Below are 19,985 nucleotides of genomic sequence, written 5' to 3'. Positions count from 1 at the left end.
TACTGGCAATTGGCAAATATCCCACGAGCCCGGCAGTTTGGATACTCATCCAAAATGCTGGGTATAAAATGGAGCGGGATGCTGGGGGCGAACAGCGTGATGGTTCCACTTGAAACCGCAGTCAAGTAAAGCCTTAGCATCTCCCCACCTCAACACCAGACCACCGGCATCATGATGCTCCTCCTCTCCACCCTTTTCACGCTCGGCTCCCTGAGCTCAGTCGCCCTCGGGGCACCCACAGCTCCCGCAGCCACCTGCGACCGCGACTTCCTCAAGGCCCAAGCGGCCTCCTACGTCGCTGCGCAGAAAGCCGGCACCCCCTCCCTCACCAACTCCTCCTCCGGTTCAACCATCACCTACACCCAAAACTTCAAGACCGCCACCCTCTCCTCCTCCATCCTCTCCATCCCGCTCCGCATCGACCACAACCGCAGCACCTACGACACCACCCAATGCGCCACCTACACCGAACTCATCAGCACCGAAACCAACAAACAACACGTCATCGGCACGCAAATGCGTTTCTCCCCCGCGGGCGACACCCTCTCCCTCTCCAAAGTCGAAACCATCGTCACCTCCACCGGCGACTGGCTCTTCAACCCGTCTCAAACACTCAAGTACTCCTCCCAAGAATCCTCCCAGGGGCTCTGGGACGAGATCCCCCTCGCCAAGCGCGACACCCGCGCAGTCATCCAAGCGGCTGGTGACGCGTATCTGGATCTGTTCAATAACAAGAGCGTTAAAGTGCCGTGGGGAACGCCGTGCGCGAGACTGGAGGGCGGGAGTTATATCCAGCCCAGTTGCAATGTGGGCGTGCCGAGCGGGATTAGGAATGTGAATAGACGGTATGTGGTGGATGAGGTGTTGGGGACGGTGGATGTGTTCTTTGACTTTGCGGGGGCGGAGCCGGATAGTCATGAGTTTAGGGTTGAGGGGGGCAAGTTGAGGTTGGTGCATACTATGACTGTTATGAAGTAGGGAGGTGGGTGCTGTTTGGTGTTTGGTGTAGTTGGAGGCTTGGGACGGGACGGGAGGGTTGGCAGAGGAACCGAAGCTAGGAAGTTGGCTTGGGCACGGCAGGAAATCGGACGAAATCGATGACTGTGAACTGGCAAAGCTTCAGATAGGGATTGTAATTAGCGTGAGTTCTAGCGATTGGAAAGGATTTGAACCTGGTAGATGTGCTGTTGCATTGTTAGCTGGCGCATTGTCAACAACAAACACGAAGACACCACGACACCACGAATGAATGGAAGCGCCAACAGAAGCGTGGCATCGTGGAGGAGGTTTGTGTCGCGTTGGGCGTGACCGCTACCGCGAACAACCAGCCAAGGTGGTTGGTGCGGTGAATACGAAGGCAAAGGAGGCCACGTCTGCAATTTGGGAATAGCTTCATGTTTTGGGATTCGTGGGGGGGAAGCGACGAATGGAAAATAGGTGGAATCTGAGAGAATGAGACCATCATCTTTCTGGTCTAGTCGAATTGCGCGATAGGAAAAGATTCGAGGAACTAGCGAATGACTAGGCCCAGATAGGCTGAGCTAAAGGAGCGACGCATCCGAAGCGCGGCGGAGTGAGAGGGGGCGTGAAAGCGGTCAGGGACTGCAGATGCACTCAAAATGTGACACTGATGAGGAATATGACGTCATTGCGACATGACCCCACCTGCTAACATTGGGTTGGGGAAGAGAGCTGACACACAAATGAGCAGCTGCAGGACATCGCCGATTCCCCAGGGCAAGAGGGGGTCGTTTTCCGTTGGCTTTTTCAATTTTTTGTGCTCTTCCCCTTTTCAAACATTGTCAGGCAGTTTTGAAGGATTGAAATTTCTTCGATAAAGGTATGGACAGCCTTCCCCATCCCTCCTCCGTCTTTTTTTTTTTTCCACACACATCCCTCGCTTTTGGCGGCCAACAAAATCAGTCACCACAACCAGAATACCAAATCTTGATGCATTAAACCATTGGAAATGCGCAGCGACGATCGCCCTTAGATTCGGCTAAGATCCGGAGGACTAGTCCAAATGTGTAGCAGATCCATGCGGCAGCAGCCATGTCAATGGCAAATGCCGTTGACAGGAATGCGAAATACTGTAACATTGGACATCCGATGGCATTTTGACAGATTGACAGCACTTTGACAGAGTGATATTTGACAGATGAACTGAGTCTAGAAGGGTCCATGTCTGTACAAGGTACCAGCGGTATGGGCGTTGCCCGAGGTTAATCCGAGTGTTGCGGCAGTGATTGTTGGCAAACAAAGGACAAGAAGAACTGTCATCATGACTGTCACAGTCTGTCACAGTCTGTCACAGTCACTGAATTAGACAGTCAGTTTGCGGTGTTCGGGCCCCTGATGATCCCCTCTCCCCTCTTGCCGGTCTCTTCTGCTCTTCCAATTTGCCACGACTGTCAAAAACTGGTAATATCGAGGTATAATACCATGTTTAGTACTACTCTTCCGGTATTTGTGTGTCACTGTTACTGACTTTCAAGTTTACCATTCCATCGGTACCAGCCGTTGCCCGTGACAGCGAGTTGACAGTGACAATCAGCGGGGGATAATCACAGTGGCAGCCATGGCAGCCGAGCACTGACCATTCATAGCTCGCACCCAGAGTCCCGCAATCACGTTCATCGAGATCTCTTTTTTCGTTTTCGCTTACCCTTTTGAGTTCTCCGGTCTGCCGCCATAGAGGTACCTGCCCTACCTCGTCTCTCGAGTGTCTCTTCCATACCTCTTACCTTTACCACAAGCGGTCACAAGCGACACAAGACCAGTCTCTCGTTTTCACTTTCCGTTTTCCGAGACTCCTCCTCCGCTCCGGCCGAGTCCTCTTGTTTCCATTTTCTTCTCTTCCGAGACCTGACCCACCCCAACTTTATTTTCCCCTCTGACACTATTGACCAGTAGCCTGCACTTGCCTGTACCTGCCTGGGAACGCCGCTGCAAAAGTCAGGCCATCTCTGCCTTGCGCCCACCCGACTACGGTTAATAGACCGCCAGCGGGAGTCAAACAGCCGCCTACTGCACAAATCAGACCATTTTCGAGGTCCCTGATTGCTTGCAGCAAAGCACCTGTCGCGGGTTGGCACCTTGGATCTCGAGATCGGCCTAGCATCGACTCTTAACACCATGGCCGAGATGGCAAACAGTCTGTTGAACATGGTCATTGACGGCCATGAGGATGGAAAAGATGAAGAATCCCATTCTGACCCCAAGGCTGGCGCTGACGGCGCTGTCTCCGCCCCCGGACCCGACAATTCGGACAGTCTCCAGTCCCTGACTCGCGAACACTCCAACGACAACGACTCCCACACCACCCAGGCCATCGAGGATGACGCCGCCTGGAGTGTTGCGACCACGACAACAACACAGTCGTCCATCGACGACACCGTCACCCTCCAAAATCATGTCCCGCCTACCCACCCCTTCGCCGCTCCCGACATGAGCCTCATCTTCGACTTCTCTCCCGTCCCATTACTCCTCCTGTCCTCGTCGTGCTGCATCACCCGAGTCTCGAAACGCTTCTGCCAAGACTGGCACGTCACCGAAGAGGACTGCATCGGCAAGTTCCTCTTACCCTTTCTCGAGAGCCACGTCCGCGAAACCGGCGCCAGCAAATCGAAACATATTGCCGAAGCCGTCGATGATGCCGTCGCCTCTCGAGCCGAGCGCACCTCCAAGGCTATCACCGTCAAGAGCGCCTTCACCTGTCGCGCTCGCGTCATCCCCATCTTTCGAGATGCCGAGCTGGTCTCCATCTACCTCGAATGGCACGAGCGTCCATCCTCCGATGTCCTCGACAACGAGCTAGTCCAACCGGGCCTATCCACCGATGAAGCCTTTCGCATTCTCGTACAAGCTCTTAAGGACTATGCCATCTTCCTCCTCGATACGAAAGGTCACATCGCGACATGGAATACAGGAGCTCAGTTGCTCAAGGGCTATACTAGGGAGGAAATCATAGGCAAACACTTCTCCATTTTTTACGGCAAAGAAGATTTGGACATCAAGAAGCCAGACATGGAACTTGACATCTGTCTTCGCGAAGGTCGTGTCGAAGATGAAGGCTGGCGCTACAAGAAGGACGGAACGCGCTTCTGGGCCAACGTCGTCATCACGGCGGTATACAAGAATGGTGTCCATGTCGGCTTTGGCAAGGTCACGCGCGACTTAACGGAGCGTAAGGCGTCCGAGTCCCGCCTGATTGCTGCCTACGAGGAGAGCGAGAAGCTCAAATCCGACTTCCTCGCCAACATGAGCCACGAGATCCGTACCCCAATGCATGGTATGCTGTCGGCTTGCGCGTTGCTCCTCGACTCGCCTCTTACCGAGAGGCAGCGAGATATTGTCAACATCATGGATGAGTCGGGTCAGATATTGTTGCAGGTCATCAACGACATCCTCGACTATTCCAAGCTGGCATCGGGCAGTTTCTCAGTCAGCTCCGATGTTGTCGGTGTCGCCAGTATCATCACGTCAGTGGTTCGCGGTGTCCAGACGACGTTACCGCCAGCAGTCCACTTCGAGCTCTTCCTCGCCCCCAACCTCCCCAAGTCCGTCCAAGGCGACCCCCTCCGTTACCGCCAAATCGTCCAAAACATCGTCGGCAACGCGGCCAAGTTCACCGACAAAGGGTACATCCGCGTCAAAGCCTCAGTCCACTCCGAGGACAGCGACAGCTACACCCTCTTAACCGAAGTCATCGACACGGGTATCGGCATCCGCGAAGCCGCCTCCGCCTCGCTCTTCACCCCCTTCAGCCAATTCGACCTAACCACCACCAAGCGTTACAAGGGCACTGGTCTCGGCCTCTCCATCGCCAAATCCCTCGCCGAGCTCATGGGCGGCCGCATCGGCTACCGCCCCAACCCCGAACGTCACGGCTCCATCTTCTGGTTCACCGCACGCTTCAAGAAGATTAAGAGTCTCGAACAGATCCAAGACTGGAAGCACCAAATGGCCGCTAAAGACGGCTCGCCCATCTCGCCTGTTCAACCCGATGTCACGGTCCTTCAACAACGTCTCGCCGCCGTCGCCAGAAGCAAGACCATCTTGCTCGTCGAAGACAACATTATTAACCAAAAAGTTATGCTTGGCATGCTGCGCTCTCTTGGCTTTAAGAGCATCGACCTGGCAGCCGATGGCGCCGCGGCCGTGAAGATGGTCACCGGGAAACCAGTCGGGTATGATATCGTGCTGATGGATATTAACATGCCTATCCTTGATGGACATGAAGCCTCGCAGAGAATCCGTGACGCTGGGGTGAGGGTGCCTATTATTGCTATGACTGCTTACGCCCTTAAAGGGGACCGTGAGAAGTGCTTGGAATACGGCATGAACGACTATGTCCCCAAGCCTGTCGACAGGAAGTACCTGATCAAGGTATTGGCTACCTGGATCCTCGAAAAGGTCGACTACCGCAAGGCATATGACGAAAGGTTGCAGCAGTTGAAGACTTTTGATGAGAAGCTGCATCGGCTGAGTGTGAGTGAGAGCGCGGCAGTGGCCGTAGCTAGGAGGGAGAGTGTAGATGGGGGGATAAAGCCCGGGATGGCGTTGGGAGGAGACGAGGGGGGTGTGAAGGGGTGGGCTACCCCATTCAGGGAGGGAGAGAAGGTACATAATGCAGGCGTGGTGCAGGGGACATTTGAAGAGCCGGCGTGTGTGAGGATCCGGGAGCTGGTGGAAAGGACGGAAAGGCCCAAGGAGGGGCCACTGCCCAGTGGTGATCAAGAAGGACGACAAGAGCTACCCAATGGTGGTGGTGCGGAACCTATCCCTGCCGAGGAGGAGAAAAGGGATGTGAACGGCGGCGAGGTGAACCAACCGCCGCCGGTCAGCGATGGTAAGATCAGTCCCAGGACTGCCGGTGTAGCGACCGATCAACCACCGGAAGGTGAAGGGGCCGATTGGTGAAGCCATGGAACCCGGAACGATCCGGTGAGACGATTAAGGGTCGTCGGAGGAGGACATGATGGAACGCATACATGGTACACAACGAATGCATATAGTAGGCGCAAGGGGAAGCGAGCGGGACTCGGGTGTTGCACAGGCCTGGCGTATCCAGGCGTATTCGAAGAACATGGGGTTTTATTTGTTTATATTTTCAGGGATGGCGTTGATTTGGGATCTGTTGTTTAATTTGGTATGTCAGTTATTGATGGTGGAACAAATGAAGCCTCGGAAGGTTGAAATAGGAACAAATGGCTTAGCGCAAGCTTGTTTTATAGCTCTACTTTTATGTGTCATTGGTAACAAGCAAAGGGGAGAATGACCTGAATGGTTGAATGGCAGAGAAAAGAGAAAATCAAAGTGTTTAATGAGCGATGTCAATGATTTGACATGTGAATTGATGGGTATAACTCCTAGATAACAAACACAATACCCAAATGAATGACAAACTTGATCATTTCTCCATGTCTTGATTGCCATCGCCGTATATTGAACGTCGCTCCAAACTTTTGACCTCTCCGGACGGGATTCCGGAGATCCATCCGTCCGATTCCCCACCCCGCCTCGGGCCGCTCGGGGTACAGCGGGACCGAAACTAGGCCGATCCGTAGTTGACAGGTTAAGTGGGGCCCGGGAATAGTGGGGCCGTAACCGGAACGGGCGCGGATGTGGAGATTCATCGCGGGCAAAGCGCCGGAGGTCGGAGATAGGTACCTACTCAGCAACGAGGCGGATGAAGTCACTGTATAATCCGATAAAGTCACAGCATCGAACCCAAAGGGGCCGCAAACTTCAATGTCGTATGTCTTTATGTCGTTGAACGACTGGAAGGTGTGCTTTTCGATTGTTTTGTTGCCAATTTGAAGGAGCTTTTTGGTTCAAAGAGCGAAAGCGCCGATATACATTCACATGCTCAGTGTTCCGTCTCCTGGGTAAGGTAGGAACGATTCCCGCTAGTTCACAAGCTCAGAGATACCGTGACTTCATCGGATCATACCTACCTGTACACTGACTTTATCTGTCCGTCCGGCTCTGCTAACGTGACAAAATAGCGTACATTTCAGGCACCGTTCCATGGGAGAATAACGTGAGAGATATTCGATGATTCCCTAGGTATCAGTGGCTTCAGACTTCAGAGTCGACGTGGTCGTGAAAGGAAATAAACCGATCATGGACCAGTCCAATACGGCTGGCTCACTTTGGTCAGGAAAGGCCGTTGCAGAACTGTGATATGTCTCGTAAGAACTTGGGAGCTCATCTCGCAAAGTCTATTATGCATTCTTTGATCCCAGCCAGAAAATGTTGTGAATTTCAGTCAACAAGTGTAAGAAGAGGCCAGGCGTGGATGCGTGCAATAGTATACCTACCCCAAGGTGTAATGAGACGTGTTTCGGTTTATTCTGACGATCACGCGCCAACGTTGACAATTACGTCCCACGTAGTGCGTGTTCTATGCTGGGACGGGAGTGTTTAAAGAGTCAAGGTGAGGAAGATGTGATTCTTCCCTATAAGTGGCTTAAAGTGAATCAACTTCGACGACGGGATTAAGAGTATCTAGAAGTAGTATGATGACTTCTTCCCCTTTCCTTTTGTAATATCGCTATGTTATTACAAGCTGTATATACCCCGTGGCCTATTTGTACCGATAGTACTGCCTTCGTCCTCTATCTTAGGCCTTCTTGGGACAGTCGGAGGCGTCGGTTACGTCTACAAACACCCCCCATCCTCATAGTAGCTCTCGCCATCCGCTATTGACAACTTTCTGGCGTTGCTGCTCGGGGTAATTCTCGTTGACCTTGTTCTCGCTATGGCTGTGAGACGTGAGTGCAGCGTTAGAGATAACTCAACTCGCCAAGCCAACTTTGGCAACTAACTCAACTCAACTCAACTAACTCGAACCCCCGAGTTGAGTTGGCCGCCTTCTTGGCAAACCGGCAGAATTTTTTTTTGGTGGTAAAAATGTACTGGTTTTGGCCGGGGACAGGATTTTGGAAGGGGTGCCTGGCTAGGGGTTAGGGTTATAGGTGGCCCTATTGTCTTGGCAACTTTGGCAACCAACTCAACTCAACTCAACTCAACTCAACTCAACTCAACTCAACTCAACTCAACTCAACTCAACTCAACTCAACTCAAGATTTTGAGTTGACCCACTCAATTAACTCGAACCCCCGAGTTGAGTTGAGTTGAGTTATCTCTAACGCTGCGTGAGTGGGGTTTTGCTGCTTGGATCGAATGTATTCGAGGGCGGCGACAATAGTGTCAATATCGGATTCCATCACTTTCTTAGCGCTCACTGAGACTGGAGTGTCATACGGTCGAGTGTCAGAAGAGTGAGACTTCGACGGGGACTAACATTCAGGTATTAAGGAGGATGACTTCTTCTCCTTTTGCTTTTGTGATATCACTATATTTTCAGTTTGATAGTCAAATACCGTGATTTGTATTGGGACCGACTCGGCGGGCAGTGTTAAAAGACTACGCGGGTAGTGACACTGCCCGTATAGTCATCTCTAGTATATAAGACTACGCGGGTAGTGTTACTATAATCCCTAACCCTCTGATGTTCCCTATAGTATTAAATATCCTCGTTCTTTTCTAGTGATAGCTAGTAATCTCATGATAAGTCTTTGGTGTTGAGTGTTAAAATAAAGTAGTCTAGATTATTTAAAGGTAGTTAAAATGTGTAAATTTACGTAATTATATTAATTAATTACCTATGTAATTAATTAACTCTCACCTCCTATTAGTTTACCCTCTTACTTAAAGGTTTTACCGTTTTACTACTTTTGGTTACAGTTGGCGCTGACGAAGGTACTAACGAATGTATTATAGTACGTTTTTTGCAGGCAGGCTATTCATTAGAGTTTGAGATAGAGGGTATAAGAGCAAAAACTTTAGGCTCGTTATTTAATAAGGAGGGTTCTTATACTTCGATAGTAGAGCTTATAGTATTCTCCTTACCCGTATTAACTTCGTCGATTATTTCGAATTAGGATTGTCGCCAGTGGAGCGATAGCTTTAATATTTAATTACTCTTTCCCCCCTTCTTTATTATTTTTTTGGTTATTTTTTCCCTTTTCTAGACCCGTCGTTAAGAATTTACTATTCTTTAGGTAATACGATTATACTATTCTTTAATTATCCCCTAGTTTTGTTGGCGATGTTAGGGTCTTTAACACGGGAATAAGGATTACGTTAATTTTGATATACGTTAGTATAGTATAGTTAAGAAGAGAGTAGAGGTAAAGAAGATATTATATATTAAAAGCGCCTAGATATAATAACGATAATGGATATTCTAACAGCCTAGTTAGCTTTTACTTTTAAGTTTTATTAATATTTTGTAATAGTAGGGAATAATATATTATTTTTAAATAATATAATTATATTCTCCTAGATTGCGTACTAGTTTTTTCTTTGTGCTTATGGGTATTTTAAATAGGCTAATACGTAATTAACAATATATAAAATTAAAATTATAGTATATAATTCGTTAGAGTAAATCCTTCAATATATAAAACTCTTTACCGTTAGTAAATTCGCTACGGACTTTAACGTTTTAATTAACTATCTTTTTCTCCTCTTAGTTCCTCTCCCTTTTATATATAGTTTTAATTAAGTTAATAAGAATAAAGAGATTATTCTTACTGTTAATTAAAAGGCTCTTAATTTAGTAATTAATCGATTCGTTAGGGGAAGTAATTATTAAATCGAAATTGCGGTATTAGTAAGTATAATAGCGTGCTTACTAATAGCGGTATAGTATATACGTATTTTGTAAATATAGTAAAGTCTTCTATTAATTAGAGACTTCGTTAATTAACTACTATTATCGCTATATAAATATTATTTTATTAAGTATAAAGATTATTATTTTCTAGAGTTTAAAGAGATTATAATACATATATTCGATAGCTATAAATAAATTTGGACCGGCTGTTTATAATATTGATTCATCGTTTTAGTTAAACGTAATAGGCTTTTGCTTATTAAATTTTAAATTGTTACCTTTGCTAAAGGTATACTTTTATTTCTTCTTTGCTTATAAAAGAACGTTGCGGTTGATATAAAATATATAGATTTATTATTGGGCATTTAGAAAAAGCGTTATTAAAACCGTCTTTAATTAATTATTAAAATTTATAATAACAACTTTTAATTTAATTATTCTTACTTTATAACGTAATTTACTAAATATATTAATTAATTAGGTAAACTTATTAACCTTTTTATTATTAATAAGACCGAAAGTAGTAGAGTAAAGAGAGTTAATATTTATTATACTTATAATAATAGTGAACGGGTAACTATATTTATTAATTTCGTAAGTAATATATCGATAAAAGGAAGCGGGTAATTATATTAGTTAATTTTATAAATGTTATTTATATTTAAATATTTTAAGTAATTCCGCTATTATTCTATATAAAACTTTTAAATCTATATAATGATAAGTAGATAATTAGGGTCGTTTTTAAACTATTTAACAATATAAAGCACTTTAGCTATACTAAATATATTAAAGTATTTAATTAGAGCCATTATAGTTTCCTAATTATTGTATTGACCCTTCTTAATAATTTAGCGCTAATTATTAATATTCTTTTAAATAAATATAATATTTTTAAACTCCTATTCAATAATAATTAAAATATCCTTTACCATAATATTAGGTTAATAAAATAAGGCGGCTATTCTTTTAAATACTTTATTAATTCTTTTGCGGTATTGTAAGTAAGTAGAAGTATATAGAGAGGGCGTATGATTGTAGACGTAGTATTTAGAATTGGTAGAAAGTCGATAGATTTATTATTAATTATTCTCTTCGAGGGTAATTGCTATACTTATTTATTTGTAATTATATTTACAATTTCTTATTTTTCTAAGCTTAGTTGTAGAAGGATGAGGTTGATTATAATAGTTATAAATTAAGTAGTAGTATATTAGCTTACTTTATCGATAATTAGCTACTTGGGTATAGTTAAAGGCTACGCTGTGAAACCGTTCCTATTTATTAAGGGTATTTTATATATCCTTTATAGAAGGAAGTGGTTAGGGTATAATATTTTCGGTGGTTGGGTTGGGAATATCCTATTGCTCGCTATTATTTAATCCTTTATTATTACTAGAATTGATAGAGCCGTTATTATTATTAGAGGAATTATTGCGGCCTTATTATTAAATAGAAGTGGGTACAGCGGGTGCAGTAGGTGCGGTGGGTGAAGTAGGCGTAATAGGCAATATAGGAATAAATTTATTCACGCTAGTAGTATAATACGAATTGGAATCGTTATTAATTTCGATAGCGGATATTTTAGAAAAAGAAGAATAGTTAGCAGATGAATGGCTATACTACAACGAGTATACTAACGTTGGAATCGTATTAATACGATTTATTTTCGTAGAGTTATAGTAGTTAATTAACAGTCTATTGATTACGTTGTAAAGAAATCGCGTAAGTAATCTCGCTTGATAGGATCTTATGATAGTTGTAAATTACTAAGTTAAACGTATTTAATTTAGATTTATTAGGGTTAGGGATTATAGTGATATTGCCCGCGTAGTTTTATATACTAGAGATGGTTATACGGGTAGTGTATATTGTCCGCGGAGAAAAGTGACACTGCCCGCCGAGTCGGTCCTTTTGTATTTGTAAGAAACCTCGCCTCCTTCACACCCAGCAAGCTACATCTATCCGTTGCTTATAACACCCCCCCATCCTCATAGTAGCTCCCGCCATCGGCCCGCATCTTTCTCGCGTTGCTACTCGTGGTTAGTATCGTTAACCAGAGGCATATTTTTCCTGACACTATGGCTGCACAGTGAGTGAGGTTTTACTACTTGGATAGTACCTACAATATATTCGAGGGCGGCGACAATGGTATTGATACGGGATTCCTCCACTCCCTGGATCCTCAACCTCATGCGAATTGCCCAGAAGTACTGCTGATTGGTAGGGACCCATTCCATGTCGCACATTTTTTCTTGTCTAATGTTTGGGTGTCAGTTTGCGATCAGGATGGAAGTTTACGTGTACGTAGGTAAGGTACCTACCTGGTAGCTGAGATAGCGAGGTTTGAGATGGTGATGTGGGTGATGGAAGGGAGAAGGCAGGACTTGAATCTTGTTTGAGTGTGGTGAGAAAAGGACGGTAGTGCACTGAAAAGATGAGCGTCGCGGTTGGAGAAGGAAAGGAAGAAAGGAAGGTACTGCGTGTTGCTCCTCGGGCGCGGGGAAAGGAGAATCTTTCTACCGGTGGAGGGGTAGAATCGATGAGTCCAGTCTCAGGAGCTACTCCGATAGTTGTCTGGTAACTAAGGATTTCATCCGGTCTAAACTCAGTGTCTCCTGTATCAACCTCGTTATGTATTGCCCTCTGAGTCTCTTTTCCCCGAGATCCGGCGTGCTCGATTCCTCGTGCCATCACTCTCTCACATTCCAACACGAGCTTTTCATGGCAGGCGGACGGAGACACCTTGAATATGAGACTACTTGATACCTGCCTATCTGTGAATTCCTAAGTGTGCCACCAACGACATGATTTTGTCGCAGAGGTGTTGCAAGTCGTTGAGATGGAGCTTTGGCAGTTGGCACCCTGGTTGGCACTGTGGCTGCCTAACGCATGGCCCAAGAGAGTGATAGTGGGCTAGCATACAGCCTCTGTCTATTCGGTTCTGCGCATCACTCGCAGCCAGTCCTCATGATGACGGAGCTGCAGGCGAAGGTGGCATCCTGCTGCCCTGTTATGAAACAGCCGTCAGTCAAAAGCTCTCACAAGCGTAACAAGAAAAGACAGCAACCTACCAGATGCCTAGAAGGAATGATTTCATATCCCGCCCATTCCGGTATCTTCTCGACGTGTATCTTGGTGCGGCCATGAACCTCAAGAGTTGCCTCGGCGTGGCTCTTCTCGGTCTGTTGGACATCAACGCGAAATGTAACTGGACCTCTGAAGATGTATCCGGCCTCGACATCAGACTTCAATACGTGCTGCTCCGGAAATGGTCCCTTCTTGCTCCTGTCAAGACACTCGATGAAGTGGGCTAACCAAGCGACTTTGTCCGGATAGTTGGCAAATGCGTGAGCAAGGTCGCCCTCTCGCTCTGATAAGGTGAGACGGAGCGCTTCGCGGGCGGTGAGGAATGCTTGTTCTGTGGGCGGCATTGTGAGGGTCGAAAATGGGAGGGGAGGATGGCAAGACGATGTCCTTTTCTAAGTGAGTGAGAGCTTTGCGGTAAGGTGGTGCGAGGGGAAGACCTTTATACTTCTGATCTTTGGCCTAGCTTCATCGTTAGGTACCTAGAGGTACCAAACACATGACACTTCTCGGGAAAAGCAAGCATTGTGATGAAATTTTCCACGAGCTTGAAGCCGTTTGCAAATCCCACCAACCTGACACATGATAGAAAGCATGCTCTCTCCCGCCGGGTAGCAGCGCGAGGTAATCACATATGTCACACACATTTGACCAACCGGGGGGAACCAAAACAAACAGCAAATGGTGCCATCGATGACAATTATGAGGTGGACTTGCCTTGAGGATTTGGGGGTGGACAGGCAACGAATGAGCACTTGTCCGGGTTCTAACACTTCAGACGTTCTTGCATATTTCATGTACAGAGTTCCGGAGCCTGGAAAGACGATTCTGGTGCCGACAATCACACTTCACGTGGTGTTCCATGCTGATAGTGTCAGTGGGGGTTGATTCTTCCTATCTGTGGCTCCCTTTGAGTGTTATCAAACAACGACGGGGCCTAACTAGGCTAACTAACTTCTTCCCCTTTCCTTCGTGACCATGATATCATCATATCAGTTCGATCACCAGTTCCATCATCAAATTCAATCATCAAGTGATCCATTCGTGAAGATCTGTGTGTTCCACTCCGTTCACTTCGACACTGTGAATATGATCCTGGCCATCTTCCTTCAAAGTCTGTCTCTAGGTAGCTCTGTACTTCACCGGCTTCACCTTCGCAGAATCCGACATGCTCATCGAGCCAGCGCTCTTGTCGCCAACCGCCTTCTCATGCACTTTGCGGAGTCCCATCCGTGACAGCTTTCTGCCAAGCTTCTGGTAGTGTTGCTCCATGTCGTTGTCAATCTCAATGTTGATGGTCAAGTCGGTGGTCTCGGGAATGTCGCTGTCATTGTTGATGGCCTTGTCGGCGGTCTTCTGAGTGCCGCTCTCGCTGGCGACGCAGCCGATGCTAGGATGGCACTTGTGCTGATGGGCGCGGGGGTAGAGCTCCGGGTGAGCATGGATCCTCTTCAAAGCGGTGACGACGGAGAGCTCCTCATCGGACTGCAGGTCTCTAGCCATCACCTTGTCGCGGAATCTGGCACGTCTCTCCTCCTCCTCTTTGGTAATACTATGCTGAGTGGCCGTGACAGATCCCATTGGTGCCACTGGTGCGATACCGTACTGCAGGTCTCTAGCCATCACCTTCTCGCGGAATCTGGCACGTCTCTCCTCCTCCTCTTTGGTAGTACTATGCTGAGTGGCCGTGATAGATCCCATTGGTGCCACTGGTGCGATAGGCGGTGCCAAAGCTACAGGAGCCATGGAGGTAGGGGTTTGGAGGGACAGGGGCATGTTTCCGGAAAACATCTTCTCCATATTCTCCCACACCTGCTTTTGGCCGTGCGTGATAGCGTCGCCTTGCTGCTGACGTTTGTCTGCGGTGTCGCTGTCATTCTTCATGGCATTCTTGGCGAGTCCTTGAATGACGATGCCTTCGCTGGGAGTGGAATGGGGCGTCTTCTGGTCGGCGAGGGGGTAGGATTCCCGGTGAGCTTGGATCAATTTGAGGGCGTGAACGACGGGGAGCTCATCCACGGATTGCAGGCCTCCTGTCTTCAACCGGTCGGACAAACTGACGCGTCTCTCCACTTTGGTAGTGGTAGTGGTGTGGACCAGTCTGGTGTGGACGGACTTGGTTCTCGTGCTGGAAACCAACTTCGGCATTTTCTCCCACATTTGCTTGCCGCCGTCCAAGACAGTATCGCCTTCCTGGTGAAGTTTCTCGGTGTGGCTGTCATTCTTCATGGCTTTGTCGGCGGCGGGTTTGTGAATGCCGCTTGCGCTGAGAGTGGGATGGGGCTTTGGGTGGGCTCTGGGGTAGAGTTCCGGGTGGTCTTGGATCCATTTCATGGCGGCGACGATGGAGTGGTCGTCATCGGGATCCAGGCCTTTCGCGATCAACCGGTCGCGCAGTGTCTTCTTTCTGTCAGTTTTGTCGGCCATGTTTCTGGGAACCGCGTTCTTCTCGTCATTCGGCTTTTCGCCATCCGTGACAGCTTGGCCTTCCTGATGACGTTCCTTGCTGTCGCTGTCACTCTTCATGGTTTCGTTGGCGGGTTTGTGAATGACGCTTGCGCTGGGAGTGGGATGGGGTGTCTTCACGTGGAGGTGGGGGTAGAGTTCCGGGTGGTCTTGGATCCATTTCATGGAGGCGACGATGGAGAGCTTATCCGCGTCGTGACCGGCTTCCTTGTGTCTAGCCATCGGCGGGTTATCCAGTCTCTCCATGCCATCTCTCTCCAGGTCCTCTTTGACGGTGGGGTGGTTGGCCATGGTTCTGGGGTCTGTTTGGGTGGCACTGGCAGTTTTGTCGTCGCTAGAGGTATTGCTGTGGGTTTCCTTTTGCTGCAGCTTGGACAGTACGTAGTTGATGGCTCTGACAGTATTGTCCTCGTCCTCCTTTTCAGCCCTCAACCAGTTGCGCACTCTCTCTTCTCCCTCCTCTTTGGAGGTGGGGTGGTCAGGCATGTTTCTGGGGCTAGGTGTCAGCTTGCGGTCAGGATGGATGCGAGATGCAAGATGAGCATACGTGATGAGGGATGCGTGATGAGGGATGAGGGATGAGTGATAGAGGGGTCTGGTATAGGGTGGTAATCGTGTGAAGGGAACTACAACCTACCTGCTTGGTGACGACTGACGAGAGGTTTAAGTTGTGAAGATGGAGATGCCCTGATGGAAGCCAAACAGACAGTCAGACTTGTATCTGAATGTAGGGTGGCAAGTTTGGAAAGATTTTGCTGCACTGAAAATGGAAGATACGCGTCGCGGTATAAGGACTGGAGGAAAAGGAAGGAACAGTACGTCACTCTGAGAGTTCGGGGAAAGGAGAAAAGTGTATCCGAAATCACCTAGTCACTTGCACCACTCCGATGGCAGGAACGAATACGCTACTTTGTAAATTCTGGTCTAAGCTCAGTTCCTGCTCCATCGTCATCGACATCAGATTGCTGCCTCCTGCCTCCACACGTGCAAGCTGCCACTGCGAAATCGCTCGCACCCAATCCATTGCACGCAGCAGTCGTTCTAGGCAAACGTGATCTTCTCCTTGACTGTTGGTGCAAATCATTGAACCCGTCAGTGGAATGATTCCGAAGGTATGATGAGAATCGGCATGGACTTACCAGGCTGCTTTGTAATCTGGACTTCTTCCGCGTGTTCAACGTACACCAAAGTGCCATCACAAACACTGAGACTCGTACCGAAGAAACTATTATCGGGACCCTTGGTCACGACGCGAAAGGTTGCAGAACCTTGGAAGACATAGTCTGTATCACCTTCTGACTTCAAGACACCGTTCTTGGGAGTCAACGGAGACGGACCCTTTTCCATCTTGTCGAGGCAGTCGATGAAGTGGACTAACCAAGCCTCTCGATTAAGATATCTGGCAAAGGCTTGGGCAAGCCTGTACTCTCGTTTCCAGAGGGCCAAGTGGACTTCCTCTAGGGCGGCGTTGATGGCTTCTTGGGTGGGCGGCGTTGATGGCTTCTTGGGTGGGCGGCGTTGATGGCTTCTTGGGTGGGCGGCGTCTTGACAGCGGGCATCTTGTCGGTGGGAGCAAATAAAGGCACAATGGAATGATGGGAAGTTGAGAGTACAGATGAGGTAGAGTTTCTGGTGACTCGGTGAGCAGTGAGGCAGAGGCAACTCGTCTTATTCATATCGCTCAATAGAGGTACTGTTCTGGTCAAGCTTCCTGCCGTGCCCCTCCATATCCTGTTTGCAAATCTCATCACCAAACGATGCAAGAAGAAGTCTGCTCCCGTCGGGTAGCAGGTAACCGTAACGTAGGCCTCTCGCCTTTGAGCCAACTGGAGAAAGACTGACACGACCTTGACGCAGTCGATGACAACAAACCAACTGTCCAAATGCCGACATTCCACTGCCCTAAACCGTTAAACACTACCTCAAAACCTCCAGACTCATGATCATTCCTCATCCGACTCAGATTCCTCGTCCTCCTTCACAGGAACCTCATCCGCTTCTGTTGAAGCCGTGAGGCTGAGACTGAACAAATGAAAAGTTGTGGTGATGATCGAGGAGAAGGTCAGTCAGAAGGACTGACCTGTCTACGAAATCTATCTAGGTACTGCGCAAACCGCGGAAGTGTTTGGCATGTGACCCACAGCGGCTGGGCAGGCAGCCGTGTCAACAGCTTCAAACGTAGTGATAAATTTCCCACGTTCCGTTTGCACTTGGACCTTCCGCGCCTCCTCGATGCGAACAGTTGCAGCCTGCGTCACCCTCACCGCCACAAACCCCTCAGTCTTGACGTGAATTGTCGCCGGACCTTCCAACACCATGTACGTCGCGGGGCCGCTCGTGGTAAGGACTTTGCCCATAGGACCGGCGGGCTCTGGCCTGTCACCATCGGCATCGGCATCTGGATAGGATGTAGTCGAAGACCTGGAATCAACTCTTTGCCGTTTTCTGCTTCTGCTGCTGCCGGTGTCTTTAGGGTCTCCTGCATCCTTTGCCGGCGGCCCCTTCTTGATGCTTTCGAGGCAGCGGATAAAGTGGATGTACCACTCGACGTCTTTGCCGGATTCGAGGTAGGCGTTTGTGATATCGAAGACGCGGTTTCCCAAGATCTTGTGGATTTCTTCGAAGGCCCCCTCGAAGTCCATGTCACCGTCCACCGAGGTCTCGTCCTCCGACGTCTCTGGTTGCTTGCCGCTTCCTCCCATCTTTCGTTTTTGGTCGCACGTTCAGAAGTGCGCTGACGCGGATGGCTGTAGCGTATGGTAGAGGTAGGGAAGAAAATAAAGAGGAGGGTGGGAGATAACTGCGAGAACTGGAAGTCACGCTTCGATTGTTTGTTGTTTTGAGACGCGTGAACTCAGCGCTAGGAAAACCATATCCTGGCGTTGTATTCGCACCAATAACGCGAGCGTACACTAGCGCCCCAAGCCCCTCTCCGAAAAAGCAACAACACCCTTAGTGTCCGAATGCGAAAGGCCGGTACTATCGGGGGGCCAACCCAGTATGGTTCTAGTAGTGGAATACTCGGCCGTCAATTCCCAGGCTAGGAATGTCCTAGAGCCATCCCCAGGTAGGAATTACCAGGGGATAACCAACTACTACAACATCCCAAAGATCCCAAAAACCCAAAGAAAGTTGGAGAAATACTTCCGCCAAGAGGCAGAAGAGGGAGCACCTTCCCATCTATAAGCATCGACTTCGAACACCTTCCTCGATTAGATAGAAATGGTCTTTTGGCCAAGTTGTTTCGCGCGCAGATAGATAATTAATCTTTTACCTACGTCCTGCCTTCGAATCCTGACCGTGCAATGTTTTTCGTGATGTCCCAACTTGAACACCTTGAGCGATACTAAGAAGATGATGCATCACCACCAAGAACAAGATGCATTACCAAGAAGAAGATGCATTACCAAGACGAAGATGCATCACTAAGAAGAAGAAGAAGCACCACCAAGAAGATGCCCCAAATGGGCGATATTCTTTTGCACTATAGAAGAAGACCTTGGGTTACTGGGTTTGGCTGGGTTTGGCTGGGTTTCGTTGTGATGGTCCCAGCCGGTGGGCGAGTTCCTACACAGTGAGTCTCCCTTGGTACCCACCATGTTGTGGTATCCCCCTAATGGGACTGCCCCCCGGTGCTACCGGCCACTCCTACTCGCCTACTAAGGACATTTCGGGCAGGAACAGCAGGGAACCGCCAATTTGACCCGCTTTTATTTCCGACTTTCAAGTGAATTCTTGGGAAGATCGTAACGACTACAATACAAGACTGGTTTGTTTGTTAGTTTGGTTCTTCGGCCATAGGTTGAACAGGGGAGAACTGGAGCTCTCATTGGCCTTCTCAGAGAGAAAACTGGTCTTCGTTTGAAGTGACGGACAATGACCAGGGCCTAAAACGCCACAGAAGCCTCTTTTTTATGCCTCTATCCGTCTCCTTCGAGATGCTTAAGACTAGAAGATATAAGAGGGCAATCCCCTACGGCACCTGTCCGCTCGAAGCCCGAATGCTTTTCCACTTTCAATAGCTCGAGAGTGGAAATAGGCGTTTTTTGTACCAAACTAACAAACAAACCAGGGTTAGATTGTACAGCTTTTCAAGATGCAAGTGGCTCGTAACCAAAATGCTGGTCACTTGGGACATTTACCTACATGCCAGGTTTGTTGTAAAGGAGCAGTCCGGGTCTGCTTTCAGTCCAGTCGGGAGCCGGGGCGGGTCCATCAGGCCGGAAGGTGGGTCCCCGGAAGCGGACGTTACCGGATAACCATGCCTGCTTGCATTTTCCCTGGTCATCTTTGGATATAAATCAAACCCAGTTGAGGTTCCGACCGCTTCTTTGTGTAATCGTTCAACTTACAAGCTCTTCCCGTTCTCAAAGGCTCAAAGCTGCGCGTTTGAAACAGGCCGTGTTTGAATGACATTAAACCTTAACGCCTAAGCTCCGAATTACTACACATTTCTTGATAGTGCCCTAACAGCACTTACCCTTCGCTACCCTCCTCCTTGAAAATAGTAACAACATTCCCATCAAGCACCTGCATCTGCGCCTTTCCAGCCTTTCAGACAGAGAATTCGCAACTTGGTGAGTTATTATCCACGCTCGATTACTCCTTCACCGAGTATAATCCTGCAGTTTCGGTCCTGTATGCCCGTCTACGCTCTTTGCTGTATATGTGTGATGGTGCATAGAGGTAGCTTTGTAACACAAAATCATGCTTTGAGCACACTGGGGGGGGGGGGGGGGGGGGG

General features: G+C 48.3%; 4 protein-coding genes across 4 annotated transcripts; 2 read left to right on the top strand and 2 right to left on the bottom strand.

The window, feature by feature from the left end:
- Positions 1 to 171: 171 nt before the first annotated feature.
- B0H65DRAFT_507383 (uncharacterized protein) lies at positions 172 to 6,198 on the top strand (the record flags this gene model as incomplete). Its single annotated transcript, XM_062828135.1, is given in 18 exon segments — positions 172 to 852; positions 862 to 974; positions 2,724 to 2,758; positions 3,119 to 3,354; positions 3,379 to 3,546; positions 3,559 to 3,798; positions 3,814 to 3,858; positions 3,874 to 4,057; positions 4,067 to 4,128; positions 4,138 to 4,353; positions 4,381 to 4,435; positions 4,445 to 4,488; positions 4,504 to 4,662; positions 4,675 to 4,717; positions 4,736 to 4,930; positions 4,949 to 5,352; positions 5,362 to 5,851; positions 6,161 to 6,198. Coding segments are annotated over 18 exon segments (3,408 nt in total).
- A 6,424-nt stretch (positions 6,199 to 12,622) lies between these two features.
- Positions 12,623 to 13,122, bottom strand: B0H65DRAFT_440897 (uncharacterized protein; the record flags this gene model as incomplete). Its single annotated transcript, XM_062825488.1, has 2 exons — positions 12,623 to 12,670; positions 12,763 to 13,122. 2 exons carry the CDS (start codon positions 13,120 to 13,122, stop codon positions 12,623 to 12,625), a joined length of 408 nt encoding a protein of 135 aa, XP_062685395.1.
- Positions 13,123 to 13,897: 775 nt separating this feature from the next.
- B0H65DRAFT_569765 (uncharacterized protein) lies at positions 13,898 to 15,727 on the bottom strand (the record flags this gene model as incomplete). The annotated part of the gene is made up of 1 exon (XM_062830424.1): positions 13,898 to 15,727. One exon carries the CDS (start codon positions 15,725 to 15,727, stop codon positions 13,898 to 13,900), a length of 1,830 nt encoding a protein of 609 aa, XP_062685394.1.
- A 1,532-nt stretch (positions 15,728 to 17,259) lies between these two features.
- Positions 17,260 to 18,061, top strand: B0H65DRAFT_459912 (uncharacterized protein). Its single transcript, XM_062826496.1, has one exon. The coding sequence runs from the start codon at positions 17,272 to 17,274 to the stop codon at positions 17,977 to 17,979; it is 708 nt and encodes a 235-aa protein (XP_062685393.1). The 5' UTR covers positions 17,260 to 17,271; the 3' UTR covers positions 17,980 to 18,061.
- The last annotated feature ends 1,924 nt before the right edge of the window (positions 18,062 to 19,985 follow it).

Source organism: Neurospora tetraspora (genome assembly GCF_033439725.1).
Source record: "Neurospora tetraspora strain CBS 560.94 chromosome Unknown B0H65scaffold_2, whole genome shotgun sequence".
NCBI lineage: Eukaryota > Fungi > Ascomycota > Sordariomycetes > Sordariales > Sordariaceae > Neurospora > Neurospora tetraspora.
Note: the sequence above shows the minus strand (reverse complement) of the source record. Positions and strands in the feature narration are given on the sequence as shown.